At 39.4% G+C, this 23,480-nt stretch overlaps 1 protein-coding gene across 4 annotated transcripts in view; it reads right to left on the minus strand.

Annotated features, from left to right (window-relative positions):
- tcf7 (transcription factor 7) overlaps nucleotides 1-15,313 on the minus strand; it is a 71,837-nt gene extending 56,524 nt beyond the window's left edge. For all 4 annotated transcript variants that reach the window (XM_041052369.1, XM_041052367.1, XM_041052366.1 and 1 more), the window contains exons 1-3: nucleotides 14,914-15,313; nucleotides 14,419-14,488; nucleotides 12,641-12,747 (exon numbers count right to left, since the gene is read on the minus strand). In XM_041052369.1, the coding sequence (XP_040908303.1) occupies nucleotides 12,641-12,747; nucleotides 14,419-14,488; nucleotides 14,914-15,096 (360 nt within the window). In that variant the 5' untranslated portion in view covers nucleotides 15,097-15,313. The remainder of the gene's footprint in view (nucleotides 1-12,640; nucleotides 12,748-14,418; nucleotides 14,489-14,913) is intronic.
- Between the last annotated feature and the right edge of the window lie 8,167 nt (nucleotides 15,314-23,480).

The raw sequence follows: 23,480 nt of genomic DNA on the forward strand, positions 1-23,480 counted from the left end.
AGTAGATCATCAGAAATACATAACTAGGTTTAATCTTGAGTTTACTTCTCGTAAAGTAATAATCAAGGATCAAGAACTAGAAATACCCACGGACTGAACAACACACGCAAACATGCACGTACACGGATCAAAGTACCATCCTATTCCAGATACACATTAAATAAGATGTGAAGTTAGTTACACTCACTGTAGAAACACACACTCGCGCACACACACACACACACACACACCCCTCATCTGTCAGAAGGAGAGTATAAACAGGTTGTAAATTTCCTTACAGGGATAGATGAAAGAGGCAGATCACAAGGCAAATTGTCATATACGATAACACATGGGCGTCACATTGACTCTGTTTGCAAACAGTGGAAGCCCCAGCACACAGGCAAACACACCATGTGTGGCTGCGACTGCAGGCTTATAACATGTCGAAATCAACACGAATGGAGGTCACTGACTAATATAAGTACATTTCGTTTGTGCCCTTTTTGTTTCAGCACATAAATAATGATAAAGCGAATGTGCATTTTTTGGTTTCTAAGAAATATGTCAGAAATATGCTGTTTTCCTTTTTGTTTTTCCTTCTCTGTTGTTTTTAAGTTTGAACTTTTTCTTAACTTTCCTCTATACTGCCTGGCATGTTATGCTTGTTTGCTGGGTGTACAAGCCCCATGACCAAACTCACACACTCGATATTTTACCCCATCTGAAGCAAAATCTGACCTTGTCAGACCTTGAGTTTCCATGTTGAGGATCTTTTTTTTTTAATGATTAGACTTGTGCCTCTTTGTGTTAAATTATCTGACATCCAGCTCATCCAGGCAAATTCCAAGTTAAGTAAATGAGTTTTTTTTTTTATATAGCTAACAGTTTTATTTGGTTTCTTTTTTTTTGGAAAGTACAGGGTGACTATTTGTGTATGAGTGTGTTGCTATATGTGGAGTGTAAACCTCTGCTAATCTAGAGACGTGGCGCTGGCTTTGTGAAACTGTTTAACAGGCTGATTATTGACAGTAATGAAAAGGAAATGAAACAAGACTAATTCCCACAGGTCATGTGATTTCTTAAAAAAACCTTCTCTCAATCTCACAGAAACCCACAGAGTATAATCACCTGAATATCATTTGATTTTTCATAAAACAGCTGCAAACCTATCAGGAATTAGATTTCCCACTGAATTAAAATTTCATATTCTGTGTGGGTCTTCCCTAGTTTCACTTCAATCAAGACTAAAACATTTTTAAAACACAATGCTAACTGAAAAAAACATGTTCTTAAAAAGACCAAACTGGGTGCTGCATGTTTCTAATGACAGAATTAGAGCTTCAGAGATATAGACTTTGTTTATGTATGCTAAATTAATATGCTGTGAGTAGTAAAGAAAAGGTAGATGCGTGTATTTAGTCAAAGTGGATGCAGACACGTGCCACAGATTTAGACTCATGACAGATTTATCAACGCATGGGGTTACCACTGCTTTATATTGTCTCAATGTCTGTTTTGCCTCCACAAGAAAAGGGTCAAATCCGGATGTATGGATATCTGCAGGTGTTAGCAAATGCTAACATAAAATAAATAAGGCTTTTAATTGTTTATTTGAACAGCCAGTATTTCCACTTCTAGTGTCACACGATCCATGCAGGCTGAAAGGCAGAGATTTATTCGAAAGTGTACTTTGAAACCCTTCAGAGGCCAGGGACACGGGAGGGAGGTGAGTTTCGACATGTTTACAGGTTGTGACTGTGGCCCACTGACCTACAAACCAGTTGTGACACCAGTTTTGTGTTCACAAGTCTTTTTTAAGCGACCCAGCTACACAAAGTAGCACCCTGATCATTCTGGTGGGCAGCTGAACATCCAAATGTGACAGCAGTGACAGAGTAAGCTACATGTGAGGTTGCCTGTATTAATGACTTACAGTACATTGGGGTCTCAGCTGGATATTAGTGATTTTGAGTGCTGAAAGCAAAAACTTCAGGCAGCCATTTAACATGAATGATGAGGTAGTTTTGTAATGCTATGTTGAAGGCAGAACACTGATAACTCCCAGTAAACGTAATTTAGCTTGACAATGCCTGTCGAAGGATTCTGCTGGATCAAAACCCTGCTCTGTTAAATCACATTTAACAATTTGCTTTTTCATCCAGCACTTTTGAAAGTTTTTTTTTTTCAGATGTGCATCCTCTACTTTATATTGGCATACGCAAGTTGACTTCCATTTTACATACCACCATTAGCTGATTACAGGGAATTATAACTTTGACTGAGGACATCAAGAATATTGAGGTCATGCTGCAGAAAGTGCTTTGTCACATTTTGACAAACTTACATGAAAGGATCTTTGCGCACTAATTACATTTCACTGTACCACTTCTGTCTTTTGTAAAGCTTAACCCACACTTTTTAAGCTTTATACAATGGCAACCAATACAGAACCGAAAGGTCTCAGAGTGATTTAATGAGGTTATAAATTGCTTTGTAGACATTTTCTAAAATGATCGACAATCTTCAAACAAACTAGACGTGCAGCATGAATGAGCAGGTACATGTGACTACGTTTGATATGTGCTGGGGTGTGAGAGTGACAATTCTGTCACTGATTAACTGCAAGCTGAGAACACACATCTGGGAGGCTTGGACAGCTCACTCTGTCAACAACAACACAGGGGAAACTCTGCACGGTTTCGCTTCACCGGCCAATGACTCACCTGGGTGCAACATCCCGCAACTAACACACGCACACACACAATATAACAACAAATAACAAAACCCTTCTGACACGCTCTCAAACAATGAACAGACTTATTATGAAACAAAAGGTGACTCAAGTGCAATTCTCAACTTGTTACTTGACCTCTCCACACCCCCCCCCCACAAATTCCAGCAGAAAATGACTTGTATACACACCTCACAGTATCAGAAGAGAGGATCAGTGAACTGAAAAAAGTGAACGCATTAAAAAACAAAACAAAACTCTGGAGCAGATCTACACACAGAACTCAAAGCATGCTGGAGAAGGGTGTCTCTTTTTCAGTCTGTCAGTCTGTAAAACCACAAATCCTCACATATGTGAAGCTGGAATCTGAAAAAAAAAAAGTGCGGCGTGTTTGCTTTTTAAATGGCTTTTTAAATGATTGAGTGATTACAAAAACTGTAATGTCTGAATATTTGTCTGAACTGTATGGTCCACATCACTGGGTTAGGGTTTGTCCAGCATGTTGCTTTACAGCACAGAGGGAGATAACCTAACAGCATAAATATTGATAATGGCCACTAAAATGAAGTGGAAGCTCTTACTTTCTGTTTCAGCGGTTGATGGTGGTAAGAGGCAAGTGGAAAGAAAAAAAAAACATCCTCCAACATGTTTGACCTCTAGCATCCTCCTGACAGGAAGCGTGGGAGGAATTATGGGAAATGTGGTCTTACTTTAGAGAAAGACGCACTAACAACACCACATAAGGTTACCAACTAACGGTCTCAACTTCTTGTTCTTATATCACACTAACTGCTGCAAGGTATCGCATTTAATTTGATGTTCTGCTCAGAGGTGGTCTGTATAGACAAAGAGTCAACACATAAGATTTTGTCTGTGTTGACATGTCTGCATCTATAAAAAGATTTTTTTTAAAAACCTGAGTTAATAATATCAATCAAACAAACCCACACTTCCTTTGCCAACACCTGTCTTTTACTACTCTACCATTTCCCCCATCTCACCTTCCCTATGTGCCGGAAAGAAATAAGTGGATGAATAATTACAGGTATAAACACCTCGGGGCCATCCAAAGGGGTTTTTTTTCCTCTTCTGATATTCTTTTAAACATTTCCGCCTCTTGAAATAGTTTCTGAACAGTTTCTCTTTAGGTGCCTTCACAGCCGGCTACTTCAAAGCCGGCGGGGCGATGAGGAAGCTCTTATGGTCATTTGTATTTTAATCTTTCCCCCTCCTTTTCCCCTCCCTCCATAATGCTCTCTTTACCTCTCTAGCCCTCCCTCTTTAAACTCTCTCTTTATGGTCTGTTTATCTGTCTACATTCAAATATATTTTGATCTTTTGCTCATATTTCCTGACCTTCTTCGAAGCGGTGGCGGCTCCAGTCTACCTGAGACTGACTGAACATGCCAAACAGTGACAACCAAGTCCACACGCACTCACAAAAACACACACACACAGACAGATATTTAGAAATTAGAAACCCCCGATTTAGGATTACTTTACTAAATGATATGATGATTCATTGGTTTCATTGGTTTTTCATGTCCTTCTTCAATGACACATGATACTGGTTAAATGTAGACATCTTTCCACAATGGAAATCAAATACTGTTCTGACAGTTTGTCCCAACACTGTTGCATAACTTCCCACGAATGCGTTGCACTTGCAGGTTGCTTTGCTTTCAGCTTATGTCCAGTTCATCCCAAACCAGCTTGATGGTGTTTAAGACTTCTATTGTTTTGGATTTTTCTTGCTGCAGGATGAACCCCTGACCAACCAGTCTGTCGTCCTTTGTTATATGTCTTTCTCTCACCACTCTGATAGCAATATACAGTACTATTTCCTGCAGTACAGTACTGATCTAATAATGAATCACAGGGTGTTGTAACACAGTTTGTTCCAACACGGCTTTTATACAAACAGAGGGTTTGTAAGTCATCAATCAAAGCTAGGTCACCTGTAGGAACTGTTTGCATTAACTTCCAAGGCTTCATTTACTGCCATTGCTTCGGGAAAACTGTAAGTTAACCAGTTTCTTAATCCCTGAAAAAGGCCTCTATTTATTTACATGATTTACAGTTTTAGGTAACCTAAACGTGTTGATTTTTTTCCAGCAGTTTGCCGCTTACTTGAACTGTGTAAATTTCAACTGAAAAGGGAAAATATGGAAGCGTTCTTTTGACCAAGAGTGTTTAATGTGACAGCATCAACCTTGCGCAAACCTATGCTATTTCATTCCTCAGCAAGATATTTTTAAGGTTTAGAGGCCTGTTGTAGTCTAATATCTTGCTATTAATATATATTCAAAACAGAATAATGAGACATAACATTGAGACATTATATAACAACATAAAACATTATATGTGATGTGAATGAGGAAAGAAGAACAAGGATTTTTTCATGTTTGCCAAAGAGCAATAATAGGGATTTGCTGCCCTATCGTCAACCTCATTTCACTCAGTAATCTTAGACTTTATACAACCATAATCTCTCACTTACATACATTGCAACAATGCGAAGTTAAGACTCTGCCAGTTCCTCCAACCCATAGCTCTCTTACACACTGGAAGCTCTGACATTGGTAGCTATTTAAAAACTTTTTTACTTGGACAATATGAATGAGAAGTAACATGGATGTTACTTAAAATTTCTTGTCTTGATATATATATAAATCTATTTATGTTTATATTTAAAACAAAAAAAAAAAATCAGTCCTCAAAACAACATTCAGAGATGCAAGGTTTCCATGCAACATCAGCTTTCGCTGCCTTATAGCGAAAGCTGCTTTTCTTTTAGGCCTCTTAAATCCAAGCGGCGGGGTCCTTATCGTAGCCAGTCAGAGGCAGGGAGGCCCCAGTGCCGCTCATCCCAGCCCCTGGGTCTGTATGAAGGGGGGGATTAGGGAGGCCTCAGCCTGTGTTGCTGCCATTGTTTACCAAGGGACTAGGGGCTGGCTGAACAACCCCCCTGTCAACACCACAATACAATGGGAAACAAGGAAGTGGCAAGATCCTAGAGACTTGCACACACACATGCCATTCCCTTGATCTCGGAGGATCGCCCTGGTATTATTTGGGAGATACAAGGAGGTGGAAAAGGGGATGTGGAGGGGAGCCTGTTAGCAACAGCAGCTGATTTTTGAATGGATGCAAGGAAGAGGCATATGAAAACATTTATCTGCTAAGAACATGAGACTTTAAATTCCACCTACATAATAGAAAAAATAAATAAATGAAAAAAGAAAAAGCAAACAAGCTGTTAGTTCCTGCGGGAAAGCTCAATTAAACTGCTATTTCCTTGCATGATTTGGAAATTCTAACAAGAGCGGCTTGCTTTACTTAAAGCCACGAAGGGGACACTTTGACAGCAGACATATGTTAAATTTTCAAAAACACACTGCAGCTGAGCCTTTAGAGTCTTAGAAATGACGAAGTTTTACCCCTACCTTTCCCAAACATGTAAACTGTCTCTTAGCAGCCTTCCTGTCAATTTTTGAATTTTTAGTCTGTGAAATGAGATGTCAAATGAGCAGGAAATTCCCCCAAACGAGACAATGATACTGCTCTTCATACACTGAGCTGTTAAACGTGACTTGTAAATTCCAGTGACTAAGTTTATGTGATGTCAAAAAGCACTGTAAACAAACATTTAGCTGTTTTCCCAAATTAACTGGTTAATAAAGTAAAGCTTTTACAGTCAGTGTCCAGGTACAGCGAGCGGGAAAGTGTTTTAGAGCGGTGTGTTGTCGTCTGAGCTTGTTGACGTCTTTGTGTGACCACAGCTTCCACATCACAGGGAGTTTCACAGCCTCTCTGACAATGAATAAAACTCCATGCAGTTGAATATCAGTTGTTTAAATGCTTCTCAGTTTTCAGAAATGAACCTGCCAAAAGGTCTCCATAGAGAGCTTAATGCTTCCCTCTCAAAATTAAGAATTTTAAATGTGATTTTTTTTTAAGCTTTCAGACACAAAATCTACTTTGAAACCAGTTAAAGCTGCTCTAAATGTAAACTTCAATCCAAAGTGGTTTGTTTTTTTTCCCCAAATAAAACAATGGATGAATAAAAAGATCTTCAGGAAAGGTTACTGATTAAAATGTAGTCTAATTACTTCATTAAAATATAAACCACTAACCACCAATCACTCCTTTGTGAGTCATTAGCCACTTCAGAAAAAACTACTGCCCCTGTTTTTGTTTTAGTGGGCAGACACTCACCAATCTCAAACAACAATCAGGCAGCGTTCTTCTATTAATATATTTCAGAAAAAGGGGTGTCCTGACGTTTTCTGATTTGCTGTCATTTGTTCTATCAAAGTTAAATTCCACTGTGGTAAAGACAATATCAGTGGGGTTCTTCATATTAAAAACCCTTCCACCAGCGTAACACTGATAAGCTTTTATTGTGAAGCAGCTGTGGGAAGTGCCGCTTGAGCTATGGAGGTGAACTGACAACCATTAACTTGCTGTTGGATTAACAATGGTCCATAGCAAGATGTGGACATTTTCCTCCACGTTTTTTGTAGATCAGTCGGTTTGAAAGAGTAGAATAGAATCCATGAAGAAGTGCACTGTTGTGTGAAGTTTGCAAAACAAAATCATTTGTTTCTCCTCCACCCCCATTAATAACTAATACTCTCCACTAATATCAGAAGTTCTAGGGGAAGCACTGCTCTTAGTCATCTGTGAACGAGCAAAGATCTTTATTTAAAGTTATGGACATAAGATTAATTAGCAGATTAGTTCGCAGAGATTAATGCAAACATACCACAAGAGCAAGCAACCAAAGACATACATGGCTGTCAGACTCTGTTCTTCATCGCTCCTCTCCCTGCTCCTCTCTGCTTTCTTCATCGCCTATTCATTCTCTGTCCACTTTCTACGAAAACTCCTTTACAAACCATAATCAAGCACAGAACAACAGTAGCTACTCACACCATGATTATTTTACAGATCAGCATGGTGAAATATACATTTGCTGAGCTACACTGCAGCATTCCCTGAGCTGGCAAAGATTCAGCAAGTTGCTTAAAAACACTGCAGCAGGGTGGATGCTTTCCGACAACCTGATCCTCCAGGTAAAGTGTGACGTTCCTATACTTATTATGCTACCCTGTAACTCAAGATTAATGCGGATTCAGGAGCTTTGTGTGAGTGAAAAAAAAAATGAAGAAAGAAAGCAGAATTGGAGGAACCCAGTGCTTAGATCCAGCTAAAATGATGAAAACAGCGCAGACGGGAAAAGAGGTGGGTACATGGGAAGGGAAAACAGCAAAGGCAGTTGGGAGAAAGATGGGCGGATGCTGGAGAGAGAAAAATACTCTTATTTTTATTGACAATCTCCCCTCTGCTGGGGTTTGACTCCTTGAGACGACAAAGACTGATGATCCCTTCAAAAACACTGTCTTCTGGTAATCCACAGCATTATACACACAGCTAGTGAAGGTCTGACACACATGCTGCATCCACAAAGTCCGGCTACACACACACACACACACACACACACACACACACACACACACACACAAAACATTAGCACACAAAACACACCATGAACCCTGGATACAAACACAAGCCTAAGGCAACAAACTTGAGGAGAAAACATGCAGATGAAAACGCACACACACACAAAGCATGCCAAAACCTTAGATACATACAAATTACTTATTGTAATGAACTTAAACAGCAACCACGCACACACACGGACAATATGCACTGTCATACACACTCCGGATAAAGCTTTATCCAAAGACAACAAGTTGAGGGAGTTTAGTCATATCTCTGAATCCCACAAATCTCCTTCTTGGCCACTTCCTCTGAGAGGACGCCTGATATCTCCATTAATATAACAACAGTGAAATGCCCCATGAAATGCTGTAATACGAGTATTATCGCTGAATAGGAGAAGGGGGCCTCTCCAGTGCGCAGTCGCTTTGTCAAAATTACTTCTCAACAGAGATTAGAGGCTTTTTTATATGAGGTGTTAACAATAATAGCAGAAAAATAAGGGGTGTGATTTATGCATCTTTTTGTCCATTTCAGAAAATCTGTTTCGGGTGAACATGGATAATAACAAGTTAATCTTTTCAGAAGAACAACAGCTCTTGGAATTTTTTTTTTTTTTGCTCCTGTTCTATGAAATGAAATTTGACCCCCGATGGTTGTGGTTGTATGTCTTCAGACAGATTCTCATTCAAAACCCCTTTCTAGGAGGCCGGGGCATCAAAAACATATTCAAATGGCATTATTAACCACATTAAAAAGACTAGATTAGACTTTTACAATAAAAGATAAACCCACATGGTTTATGCAGGGAAGAGGAGGGAAACACACACACACAGGCAAATATTACAATTAATATCTGGCTTTCAGTCATTCAGCTGATGCTCTCACAATGAGTTCAACAATTTACAGCAGCTTATGGGAATACATTAAGGTTTTGAGAAACTGTTGTTGTTTGTTCAACTTTGCTGGTAAATGGTGACAACATTCAGTCTCCCACAGACTTAAATAAGATTACCATCACTGCCTCTCAACAAGCTGGATGTGAAAATAGCAGATGATAACACAATAACAGAATCGGGGCAGCAACTTACAATAATGTTCACTGTCGATTAATCACATTATTTTCTTGAATTGTGGTTTGGCTTATAAAACATCAGAAAACTGTTCCGCGCAAATTCCCAGAGCTCAGAACGGCAATGTCACCAAATGCAATGTTTTGTTCAACTAGTGCTCGAAAACCGAAAGATCTTCGTATTTGATAAGCCGAAACCAGAGAATGTTAAAAGTCACTTTAATGATTTAGTGATTTACCGACTAATTATTTCAGCTCTGAACAAAATAAAAATCTCTCTGCAGTGGCACAAGAGTGGCCAAACTGGATTGATATTTAAGTTTTTAAATGCACCAACGTTTGGGACGTATCATAAAAACTTATCTGCCAGGGACAGGTAGATGATTTAAATTCTATGTTTTTATTGCCACAGTCTTATTAGTTACGGTAACTTGACTGAAAAGGACCTGTAGAACTATTACTATGGAAACAATTAGTCAGTTAATCAACTAATAAATATACTTTGATCTCCTTGCAAGTGTATTTTGTACTGTCTGAAGGCGTCACTTTGGCCTCTAGGAAACTGTCACTATTAACAGACATTTTACAAACTAAACGATTACTCAAAAATATAACAGACAGGCCTCCTCACTTCCTAGAATTGCCAACATTATAAGAAACTAGCAGTAAAGAGTGAAACTTTCAAAGTCATAATGCCAAGAGAGGAGGACAGCAGCCAGACATGGACGCACGCACACACACATGCAAAGAGGCATAACATGCATTGCCTTGTCCCATATTAACACCACAACACTAGGAAAACACCAAACGGCCCCTTTTTTTCTGTCAGTCTCCCAGACCTATAGTTTCCGATCCATCTCTTCCATCCATAATCATCACCCCCCCCCCCCCCCCCCCCCTCACCCCTTCCAAAAACCCCAAACCACTATTCTCAGGCCTTTCAAGTGGCAGGTAGACAGGGGCCTGATACGTCGCTACCGCCTCACAACCAGCGGGCTAATTACAAGGGAAGCAGCAACAAGTGAGCATTGTGTGGAGTCTCGAAGACACACAGGGAAAGAAAGTGCTCTTTATCTTGCCACCACCAACTCCCCCCACACCCACCCACCACCACCCCCCACCTCATCCCACCCTCAACAAACACAATCTCTGAGAGGCTTTGCGGTTGGCACTCCAGGGTTGGAGAAGAGAAGAGAAGAGAAGAGAAGAGAAGAGAAGAGAAGAGAAGAGACTGTGTTTGTCTAACGCTTTGCCGGATGTACCATGTTATGCAACGAGGTGTATAAAGATGTTTAAGGAAATACGAGTACACTCTCTCGTACTGGTAGTTCATTCAGCTATATTCTCAATCACAGTGAAGGTTTATGAATAACAGACACAGGGAGAATGTATTTTCCCGAGAGATGCTAATGTAAATGTTGTATGTAGAGACAGGATTCCCTACGTTTACTTTACAGCTTCTGTTTCATAACATTTTACTTAACTTCATACTGTACAAGTGTGGAACCACAGAGAACATAACACTGAAATGAAAATCTATTTCCCAAAGACAACAGCCTGAAAAAAACTATTTTTTTTTTATGTAGGCGTTTTTTAGAGGTATTATTTTACTGGGAGATTATCTTTAACAACAGTCAGCTATTTTTTGACCCTTCAATGACCCATTCAGAATTTCCAGTGGTGCAAAACCCACTCAGAAATTTCAAGGTGTCATTACAAAAATCACATTCTCTGGCCATAGAGCAGATTCCTAATTCACTGTGCCTCGTATTAGATCAGCCCACAGTACATGTGATCTCACAAACAGGCACCTCTGCTGTTTAGCAACGTCTTGTCGACTAGAGCAGGGGGTTAATTCAGGCAACAGGATTACACTGCACGTGAAAAATGAATTAGGCACAACCGCTCATGTTTGGTGCAATTAGTCAGCCTATCCATGGATATTGGTTCTTATGGGTGACTTGAAGGGATTTTATGATTAATTTTTTAAGACTGTCTGGCTGGATGAGTGATACTGCATACTTGAAATCCTTCCACGAGTCTTTCTGATGTTTGTTGTAGCGGGTTAACACTTAGAACAGCTATTAAGGCGGCAACAGACCTCTCGTCATTCACGCGGGTACAAACAGATGGAAAACGTCACGTGAAAGGCTTCACGATGACGACATCAATCATATTCCAACTTCAGCAAAGGCGTAAACAAAAACAAGCTCTTTTTCTGCTTTCCCTCATGACGCTGCGGCGCTTTGATTTCATTTCGCTCTGTTTTAAGGACCGCTTGATTTTATAAAGGCAGTTAGGGGGGGAAACAGCACAGTTCAAAGCCAAATTAGAACACATGTAAAGTTTGTGACTGATTTGCAGTGCTGCGACTGTGATCTCACACTGACTGAGCCTCTTGTGAACCTAAATCAACCTTCACTGTATTAAACTACAGGCAAGTTCATTTACTGTACTGATATGAATTGACTGTTTCTGCTTCGTGATTTGGAGAAGTGAGGGAGGTGTTTCTTGGGATTCATTTACAGACGGATACTGTAATCATTACAGATCTCAATCACCAGAACTTAAAAAAAAGGACTATTAACATTTTTAAAAATGCGACAAAAAGACATTAAGTACCTATTTGAAGGCTGGTAACTGAGAAAAAACACAGAAAATTTTATTCATCAACAAAAGAACCATTAGGAAATCTGTATAAAGTGATACAAATGCTTGTTTTGTGAGAGGGAGTTTTTGAGAGGCTATAGCCGAGACCACATTGCGCCGATTGCACCTAATAGGCAGGACCTTGCCGATGTGAGTGTAAGTTTATTAATTTGGAACATCACATCAAATCACAAAAAAAATCCTAACTTATGAGGAAAAAGTAGATATAACCAAAAGAAATGCTTAATGCTTTATCCAAAAAGGACAGAGGAAAAATCACCGCCACTTTATCGCCTGTCATGTCCTCATCGTTTCTGTTTATTTCTACTGAATTCTGATGAGAGAGGATGTGTTTCCTTTAGCCAAAAATAAAAAGATAACAGCCAGAGGACACCCGGGCTTGAGACATTTCAATTTCGGAGTGTATGTTTCTTTATTTCTTCATATTTCCTCAGCAGTAGTGAGCTACTATGACAAGAGCATCACCCCCAACACTGAATATCATTAAAAAGTTCACCAAATTAAACTTGTTTCCTTCACAAAGTACAAAACCACATGTTCAGTGTCCAAAGTAGGACATACACAGGGGCAGCTAAGGACCTCAGACTGCCCACAGCTGCTCACACAAGAAACCGTTTGGAGATAAAACAGTGATCAGCGCAGTGTAACCAGCAGAAGAATTCAAACAGAGGTGGACTTACAGATGGAGAAACTGAGCTGTTGGGCAGGTAAGGGTCAGGCAGCATCAGGAACGGATACCCAGGATACGTCGGTGTCTTGTACATGCCTCCATCTTGCTGCTTCGACACTGAGGTCAGACATGAAAAACAGCAAACAAGAGTCAGAGACTCAAAAACTTCAAAAATGTTTTAATGGGCCCATTTAAAAGCCCAGTTCTTTAAATTTTCTAACCAGATTTTCTTTGGCTTGGTCTCTGAGAGGACATGTATCAGTAAGGTATCATTTTAAATTTGATTTTAATTTCAAGGGAATAACAGAAGCGATGGATGAAACGCTGTACTCACAGGATTAAAGTAAAATAAAGTAAAATGATACTCACTCCCACAGTGTTGTAAAAAGATTTAGCTTTGTGCGTCAGAACAAAAAGAAAAACCTGACATCCAAAATAAATGTGCATACAAAGTAGGTCAACTATTTACAAGTGTTCTAGTTACTACATGTTATATCCTTGTATGAGCACAGACTACAATACTTGAGACAAAAGCGTTACAACCGTCACCTAGCCTGGGAGGCGTGAACTCCTGTAGCCTATGTGTTAATTTATCTCTCACCACCTCCCATATTAAGCATCTGGGGCCTCTCTGTGGGTCAGCTATAACTAGGTTAAACCTGGTCTCTATGAAACACACACACAGAGAAAAACACTGAACTTTTTCTTCTGTTGTTGTGTTTTCCTGTTTCAGTCTCATCACTTGTCACTAATGACCTTTTCCGAAGTTGCCAAAACTTTTATCGTGGCAGTAACCACAGTGATGGAATATGAAATAACATAATCACGCAATCAGCATCATTCAGGGTGATAAAATATTTTTTCCTGTGGGTTTCGCTTTTTCTCGAAGACCACCCCTCCACCCCTAAGATACGAGCATTTGCAACCACAAATCCAAACTTGATGAGGATGTTGATCAAAGGAACACAATGTGAAAACATTTTTTCCTTTTAGAAATGAGTTTTGCAACCGACTAGAGCCTACAGCGATGCCTATAATTAAAACTGCCATGTATATATATTCGCCAAAGGGAGGGAAAGTGAAATTGCTCTGTTCTTTTGGGTGGCAACCCTCAAAAAAAAAAAAAAAAGAAGCTAAAATAAACCTCTCAAGGACCCTGGTTGACACCACTTTTCTTTTGGCTAGTCTAGCAAAAGTACACTGCAAAAAATGTCAAGGGTTAACTCTAAAAAATAAAAAACAAAAAAACAAACTGTAAATCTAAAATGTGTTTAAATACATGAATATAGGGAAGATCACATCATCAGTGGAGAGACTCCATCTTAAAATGATTTCATACAAGCTGATGCACTCTGCAGAAGAGTGCCATTATCTCATTTCAGTGACTCTTTACGAGGCCGAGACACTTCCAGAGTCCGTGTTTCAGTGAAGAACTCGTTATAGGACATTTAAAGCGGGTGATTTCTCCTTGAATCTCTCTTGAGCCGAGCAAATTTGAAACAGCAACAGAGGAAATCCCATCATCAAATGGTTGATTTGATAGATAAAGCGGAGAGCTGGGTGCACGGTGGACGTCTTTTGCAGTGTACACCTGAAAACTACTCTTTGAAGTTGGTTTTAAAGCAGCAACACGTGTCACGGTGGCCAGAAACAGCGCTTACTCTGACACAGTGGTGTTTCATCGCTCTCTCAGCTGTTTCTGTTTTTTTTTTTTTCTGAGATAGCAGAGGCTACTCAACCCGGATGAGTGAGAGAGTGTGGAAATGTTTGTAGTTTTCTTGCTCTTACCACCGTCGAGATGCTCCCGGTGTTTCTCTGCGAAGCCCCGCTGCTCGCCCTGCTGTCCCCGCCTGACCGCCTGGAAGGGACCGGCAACAAAACACGGGGGTCAGATAATTCACAAACAGAACAGAACAAAAAAAACAGGAGGGGGGGGCAAAGAAAAAGGCGACACAACCCGGAGGAAATTAACTACATAAGTGTCGTAAAGGGGCACGGAGAGTGAGAGTGACTTTATAGTGACCGTATCATACTTTGTGTTGTGTTTTTTGTTCACCTCTGACACAGCATCCCGCTCCTGTAGTAAACCTCAGGCAGCCTGGGAATTTTACTACTGTATCCCCGAAGGCAATTCATTGCGCTTTTTGGTTTCATTCAACGCTTGTCAGCAGCGTGAAAAATAAAACAAGCTTTCATACACACACACACACACACACACACACATACAGTTTCTGTGTGTGTGTGTAAATATCCACTCTCTCACACACACTCTGTGCCACCTACCGCTGCGCTCGGACTTTGATTTATTTCCGACTCGTTCACCAGAGAGGACTTGAGGTCGGCTAGGTCTCTCTCCGTGAACGCGTTTTCTTGGATTTTCTCCTCTTGTTCTCCTTCGTCTTTGAACGCTATCATCTCATCATTCGCTCCCAGGTCGTCCCCGCCGCCGCTGCTGAGCTGAGGCATGTCTACTTCCCCCCTTGCGATGTTTCACACTTAAAAAAAATAATAACAAGAAAGTATAAATAAAGAAAAGAATCAAGAGACTTTTTTCTTTTAAATCTCCTCACTCTGGGGCGCCTCCAAAGTGCAGAAACCCCCACCACATACAGGGAAAAAAAAAAGTTGAGATGTGGCGTCCCCCGGCTGGCTGGTTGGTAGAGGACTAATGTTTCCCTACAACTGCAAACAGCTCATTTGAGCCCAAGACATGGCGAGAGTACCGACATCAAAGGGCGCCGACCGGATGATTGACAGGTCCGATGACTTGTTGGGGGGTTGTACGATTGTTTCGGCAGGCTCTTAAAGAGACATCACCTCCCAGAGCTCAGCTGAACGGGCATTATTCATGACTTTCGGGGAGGCGTTCACGCCATTCACGGTCCCCTGGCTGCAAGAGTCTGCTGCTGCTGCGTTTTGCCACCAAAACTTCACTAAAGACAAACAAATATCCTCCCAGGGTAACCGTGCAGACATGTGGATACGGTGGCTGCAGGCAAAAATGTTAATCCTTACACTTTTCTTCAGTATGGTGGTCAGGATTGCTGCTTTTGTGTTCTGGTTTCAGGAAACAGAAAAATATTATTTTGCATCTACACCTTTTTCTTCATTATTTCCAGGGATAGTATGTAACTAAGTACATTTACTCAACTACTATAGTGAAGTACACATCTGAGGTACTGGTAGGACTATTTCTGTTCCATGCCACATCATAAAACTAATCCACTATAGAGATCTGACAGCTATAGTTTACAAAGTAAGAGTTTGCATTAGAAAAAAACATGATGCACTGTTAATGATTAAAACTGCCCAACAGTATGTAAAATAATTAAAATAGTAAATAATATAGTAAAACACTACACAAACACATTGAATCACTGGCAATAGTCTTGAAATATATATTACTGCACTTACCAAGGGCATTTTTCTGCATTTACTACTTCACTGTACTGAAGATATATAACCTTTTACTATATATACTTTTAAGTAATTTTTACATGTAACTGTATGTTACTGTGCAACTTTTACTTAAGGAAATAAATGCAGATTATTTCTCAGAGTAGCTGCAGCTAGAGTTGTTTTTTTCATTCATTCCATTTTTCTTGGATTTTATTTTCTATTTACAATATTGAAATGATAATCACTACCTCATTAGTTTGGAGCTCAGCCTTAATCCTAAATCAAAGTTTGCACAAAGTCTACACTTTTTCTTTTTGTCATTAACTGGTTTAAAACCAAATTATCTCCAAATAATTGTGATCCACATTGAGGAGCTAAAACTCATTTTTACATTCAGATGTGCAGAAAAGGATTTTCTTCTCTAACATGGAACCAGTTCATTATTTTCCATGATGCTCTTAACAGAGTTTCCCCAGAGGTGGTCTGTTTGAGGTTTTCCTGCATTTTTCTCCATCTGAACTTTAGTTTTGGTGATGTGATTGCAGATTTACCAGGATTTTAACTGAAAGTACAACACTTAAATTCACAAGATTATCAAGAGTGGAAGCTTGAAATTTACAAATAATAGTAGTTTTTATCAGATGCAGCTCCTTGGTGAGGCTGAGGGTATAAATACTGTGGTAAGTGGTCCATGCTTTTTCCCTATGAAATGGACATTGAATAAATAAGAAGAAAAGAAACTTCTTTTGAATTGTTGCTCTACATTGAATACTTTTATCAGTAATAATATTCCACACATATTTACAACTTTGAGTGTGGAACATTAGTGTTAATACAACTATTAAACAATGAGTTTACTTGATTGCCAGCAAATTAATGCCAGCCAAAGTTCATCCATGATAATCCATTAATCAGACAAACATTTAATGGTTAAAGCTTCTCAAATCTGAGAATATCTTGCTTTTTTTGTCTCACATTATAGTAAATGGAGTATTTTGGGATTTTTGGTTTGCCAAGTCTGAAGTTTATTCAAAGAAATAACTGACAATGAAAATGAAAAAAGTTAGTTGCACACTTTCACTTTTGTGCACTGCATTTTTCAGAAGAGATGGCAGCCTGTTTAGGCTTTGACGATGGTGACAGGAGAGCCTATCAGCTGCCTCTTTTACCTGAAACCCCGCCTTCTCTTTCTTGTGACTGGTTTACATAAAATATGTTTACTTTGACATGGGCATTCATCCTAAAGGTTTCCATTTTTTCATTAAGTAATTCCTATTAATCATATCTATTAAGGAAAATGTAGTATTATTTTTATTGTTCAGAATGTCATGTGCTTTGGGAGTATTATCATAATCAGTTTAGCTGATCACTTATGTGTTGTAGGATTTACTTAAATCCCAGCAGTTCTTTTGTGGAGGCTGTTTTTTGTTCACACTGTTCAGTTGGTAGTTTTCACATTTTGGAACAAAACTCCTCATTTGCATCGACAGAAAAATGGTAGCTCAGGCAAGAAACGGCAAATGTAGGACATTCTGTGAAAAACATCAGAAGGCACGGCATGCTCATCAATAACGGAGGCACAGCATGTTTTTGGCTGGTCCTTACATCCCCCAGATTTTGTAACAGTCTCTAGAACAGCAAAAAGTGCTAGCTATTGCAACTACTTGATTGGAGGAGGGAAAGAAGGAAAAAAAAAAACATAGTTCAAAGATGTAGACTTAAAGTTCTGATGTCTTATCAAACTCGTAACTTGCCTATTTTCCTCCCAATGCCAATGCATTTTTAATGCTGATACAGTAGCGTAGCTGTTCTTCAGAGTTTTTAATTGAGAAATATTTATACACTCCCATGCAGTGACTTAATATTTGACTTAATCTGAGTCGGTTGCCTTGAATGAAAATGATGATCCACAGCTGGGGAACAGAATTAAATACAAACAGAAAATGGGCCTGGTATTTGCATAAAACTGCATATTTATACAATATCGTTGATGCATATTAATAAAAAGATTAAAATGAGCAGTTTTAATGTATGCAAATCTAAATTATAAATGAGTTGTTTAAACTCCTTGTTTATTCGCCTTGATTAAATATAGACAGCTGTTTTTCCAGAGAGACAGCACCTCTCTTATGCGGGCCACTGCCTCATGAGCTCGCCGCACTCTGATCTTAGCAGTTTCCCATGAATATCTGTGCTGATAGTTGCACACATTCATCACATGGGTTCACAGGTTCACCTAAGGCTATAGTCTGTGTTCAGCCTGTTCGGCCTCTCTCACAGACAGATACACAAAACAAATCCAGAAATGAACACATTCTCTCTCCACATGCTTTCTCTTCTTGAAACACTTTCAGGCGCTCTGACCTACAAACACTTTCTCTCTCTTTATCTCTCTCTCTCTCTTTTTCTGCTACTAGTGGTTTGATCACTCTTGTAATATCAGAATTGTATTTTAAGTTCACAGCATCCTGCCTTACAAGACCAGTTTTTGTGACTCACACACACCTTCCTCCATCCTTTCTCATCATCATTTATCTTGAACTCCAATGACTGTAGTGACATTAGACATCATCTGTTGGCAGGAAACACCAAATAAGGAAAGCAGATGGAAGAGATAACCAGCCCACACAGAAAACAATAAGATGCATTGCTGCTGTGACCCCAGGAGGCGAGCTTTTCACACTTAGACACAGATACGAGTTCTATATATGAACACGGCAGAGACTGTGGTTGTTCTGATAGCGGAAACGTGTTTGATGCAAAGATGTTTATGTTTTCAGCTATTAAACGTGAAAGTAGAAGAGCAAAACGCACCCGACTTTGTGCATTAGTACTAAAAGTTAAAGACAAAAATCAACATCAGTAAACAAATTATTGGGCATTACTGGTATTTATATATGTTGTAACATCCAAATACTCAAAATGCAAGCATAAAATCTCAGGTCTGGACCCCTCCATAAGCGGTTGCCACAACAAAGACAATGACAACAAAAAAATATATATTTCTGCCACACAAAGTACTTTATTTTTTTCAGATTTTCATCATTTGTTTTGCTCTGTTTCTTGTGAATTACTGGATATATTTTTTTGATCTCTTCAAGCCTTTTAAAGGTATTCAAATAAAACCAGGAAAACAGCAGAGTCTTTGGTTGAACTGGTCACAACTGGCAGACACATGCGTTGAGTCCCAGGTAGGTTTGACTTTAGTTTTGCGCTCTTGCCTGAACTTTAATGTGTTTTTAAAGACAGATCAGATGAATAATGCTACTCAGTGCACAGACTTCAACTCATTTAATATATGAGATAATTTCAGTGAGTCCTTTTCCATTGCTTAATCATTAGTGGAGTAACTGTTCTTTCTTTAACATTTTTTTTTCTACAAAGATGAATCACGGTCGGTTCAAAAAAAGATTATATACTGTGCTTTCTAAAGAAACATCAGGCGCATTAAAGCTGCAGAGTAATTAAATCATGTCCTTTCATTGGGGTTAAGCCACATCCAAGTGAACAGCTCTTAACTGGAACCACTTGTGTGCTTTTTATTGGTAGTTTTCCTACAATCAAAACCATGTCCTTCAAGGCAGCATCCAGCCAGCAATGTGGAACCTCAACAAATCTTTTCAACAGTTTTATTTTGTGTATTAGGTTCTGCAATGAAACAGTGAACTAATCTAAAACATAAATATTCAACAAAAAATGTGGTTTCAGTGAGATTAAAGATTTTTACTGACTTTTGTTTAATTGTTTTTGAATATTAAGTGGACCAAGATAACTAACAGTCTACAGGCAAGAAACACAAGTAACTTGAAGAACGTGATGTTTAGGTTGTGTGCAGTAGAATAAAAGTCGTCTTAAAGTCCTTCATCAGCTGATATATGACTTTAGGGACAGCCTATATGTGAAACATAGGAACCATTCTGAGTTTGTACAAAAGTCTTTTGCTTGAACAAAGAGTTTGATTTGTGTAGTAAGCTGATGGGATGCCACGTAACACCTGTGAGGGTGGGTTTGAAATCTGTAGGAGGCTGAATAACCTTTGAATCATTTCAGAGTTTCAGACATTTATTTAAGAAGTGGTACACAGAGTTGTTAACATAAGTAGCACCAGTTTACCACCAAGGTTACAGAAGCCATCTTGAGCCTGGGTTGCTGATCAGTTTGAAAGGACGGGCAGAAAAAGTGGGCTCCTTCCCTCGAGCAGCTAAGATTTCCTTGAACAAGAAACTCAACCTGCACTGTCTCCTGTGAAACCACTCATACAAGACTGATTTCAGCTTTCATGTAGCTGCATGAATGTGCTGAAAAAGAAAGATACTGGCTCAGCAAAATGAAACCTCCTCCTCCCCTCCTAAAAAAAAGAAAAATAAGGGCAAGAACTTGATATCTTGTGCCAGATAATGAGGCTTGTTCAAGTTCTAGTTTGCTGAGTGTTTGCTGATTTGAATGTGTCTGTCTCTTCTGATTTAGCAGAATGCAGTCCCTTTACCTCTTCGTTAGCTCCTTATCAAACATTTATGAGTTGATATCACAGATCTGTGGAGGGCTTTGAGGGCGAAATCAACAAACATAAACAGTGGAGGAAAAGAGCTTTGAAAACACAGCGCTGGTCTTCAGTGGAGCATCAGTGGACGAAGTTGCAAACACTTTATTTATGACTTTGTGTCTAGCACAAGATCTGAAATGTGATTAATGTACATTTTATCTCCTCCTGAGCAACTGTCCAGCAGTAGTTCAACAACTACATAAAAAAATATCACAACTATATTTAATAATACATACAGGAAGTAATTTATAATGTAATGTTGCTTATCTATTTCATACATCTAATATGTAGAAATGCTTCTTTTTAAGGATCCACGCTCAACTAAATTGATAGCAGATTTTTCCAACTTTAAAGCGCAAATTGAAATAAATAAATAAATGAATGAAATACCAAGGAGTCTAACTATAAAACTTGTTTTCTTCAGCTGGAGACTGCTGCTGGAGATTGCTGCATTTCACTGAGTCTGTTTCAAGGATCGTCCTCGAAAGTGCCATCGTTTTTTGTTTTCATTCTGTGCTTGCCACTGTGTAAGAGGAGATACCCCTTTTCATTTTGAACCTTCTGTGTCTCTGTGTGGAACAAAACCCCTTCAAAATGTCTGCACACAGCCTGCTCTCTTCTTCCCGTGTGCTCAGACGAAAGAACCAGCAAACTGTGGTTGGAACAGCTCCATCTTCGTTGGGCCCACTTCAGTTCATGAACTTTTTAAAACATGCATTAACAAATCATGCCCCAGCTTATGAAAACCAGGTCTGATAGTGACTGGAAACAGCAGCAAACGAGCTTCTGCGTCACACTCTGTCACCACACACACACACACGCACACACACACACACACACACACACGCACGCACACATACACTCCACTCATACACCACGAGTTTTGTCAGGGTGTCGTTGAGTTGATTGAGGTGAGATGAGGTGATTTGCAGGTTGAAACATCGGGTTTGAAGTCAGGAGGTTGGAAGGTTATTTCTGAAATGTATTCCATGACACTTTGTTTGCTTAAAATGTGTTAACTGTTTCAAAGTTACATCGCAGACTTACAAATAAGCTGTATGGGACTTTGTTCACACTGACGAACCAGTGATTATCCTGAAAATATTCATGTAAACCTGGAATGATCATATGATCAAGAGAGTAAGGTCGCTTTTAAGTCATAAAATTTCATTTTTTCCTAATTTTTACAGCATGTAAGATGATCCTGTTACAGTCTTTCCAACACGTCTCTGAGTAATACAGAAAACTTAAAATAAAAACAATTATTTTGAATGGATCTATAAACAGATTGCAGCTATTTTATTATTGAATACGCTATCTCTCAACTTTAACAAACCAACAAACCATCCAGTGACACAGCTTCACTGGATGTTTCACTGCTTATCCCCTTGTTTTTCCTCTAACATCCACGTCAGGATTCAAGACATGGATTATCCTGAATAACAAATGAATGTTAGTGGGAATTACACAATGCAGTTTGGTATATGTGAAAACGTAACAATACAGCAGTTTTAAATTAAAGTGTTTAACAACAGAAATAAACCTAATTCATCAAACTGACAGAAAAACTGACCGACGTGGTTTTGAGTTGCAGTCTGCTGATTCATCCTTTCGATCATTCAGCCTGATTGGGTTGCACAGAAATGTAGTAACCGCTGCTGTCGTTTCAGACTCCAGCCCCACCTGCCTGCCTTTCCTCCTGCTCTACCTCCCCACTCACCTGCTCACCTGTTCCCCATTCCCTCATTAGCTCTCAAGCATATATACAGCCAGTCTCCACTTTGCCACTCTGACAGATTATCTTTGTGCCATGTACCTTAACTTTCCAGCACTCTGTTCTTTGCTTGCCTGTCTGCCTGTTTTGATCCTGGTCATGTTTTGGACCTTGTTGGATTATTTTATTTTATTTTTTTTTTTTACCTTTGTCTGATTTTTTTGGACTTTGCTTACCTCCTTGGATTTTTGTAACCTTTTACATCTGCTTCTTTACTTTTACATCTGCCTCGTGCTCTTGGGTCCCTTTTCTGAGAACCATGACATTGACCTTGGATCAGCTCGGTTTTGGTTACATTAGGTGAAGAAGAGAAGGAGGAGGCAGAGGAGGAGGAGGAGGAGGATGAGACCTTGGCCTTTGGTCTACAGGTTACTGTGCCCTCCACACACTTACACACATACATAGACATATGCACACACGCACACACTACACATACACTCACACTCACACTCAGCACAGGGAGAGACGTGCTGTAATCTGGGAGGCAGGAAACAAAGGGCCTCGTTAATGCAGAGACTCGCAGGGGCCTTTGATGTGGAGCCAAGCCATTCACTCCTCGCTACACACACACACACACACACACACACACACACACACACACACACAGCCTTTTACCACAGAACGTCTCAAACACACACTTTTGCAAAAAAAAAGAAAATGCTGAAAAGACTGTAATCTCTCTGAGTTGAGGCTGTGTGCCTGCTATTTAAAGCTTGATACATTAGATTTGAATCACCCAGCACTAAACACACTCACACACTGATGAACCACAAAGCTACAGCTTGGCTTAGTGGAAACATTTTTTTTTTTTTTTTACTGCACATTTTCACCCCTGTGTGGTGATATCAGTTCACACCATTGCTATTTTATTTCAAAAGTAAAAATGTTAAAGTAATTTCAGCTCATAAAAGCAAGAAATCTCAGAATGGCTGGTACTGCTGTAGTAACAGTAGCTGTGGTGCTAGTACTTATGCTCATCCGAAAGAGAGGACTTACTGGGTACACTGCATGAAATATTTACTCAAGTAATTAAACTTGGTGAGGTTTGGTGCATGTACATAGAAATATGTAGCAATACATGGGTTTCATGGCTCAGTAGAAGCCACAATCTTACAGTAAATGGTTGCAGTTTTT

Source organism: Toxotes jaculatrix, chromosome 12, assembly GCF_017976425.1.
Source record: "Toxotes jaculatrix isolate fToxJac2 chromosome 12, fToxJac2.pri, whole genome shotgun sequence".
NCBI lineage: Eukaryota > Metazoa > Chordata > Actinopteri > Toxotidae > Toxotes > Toxotes jaculatrix.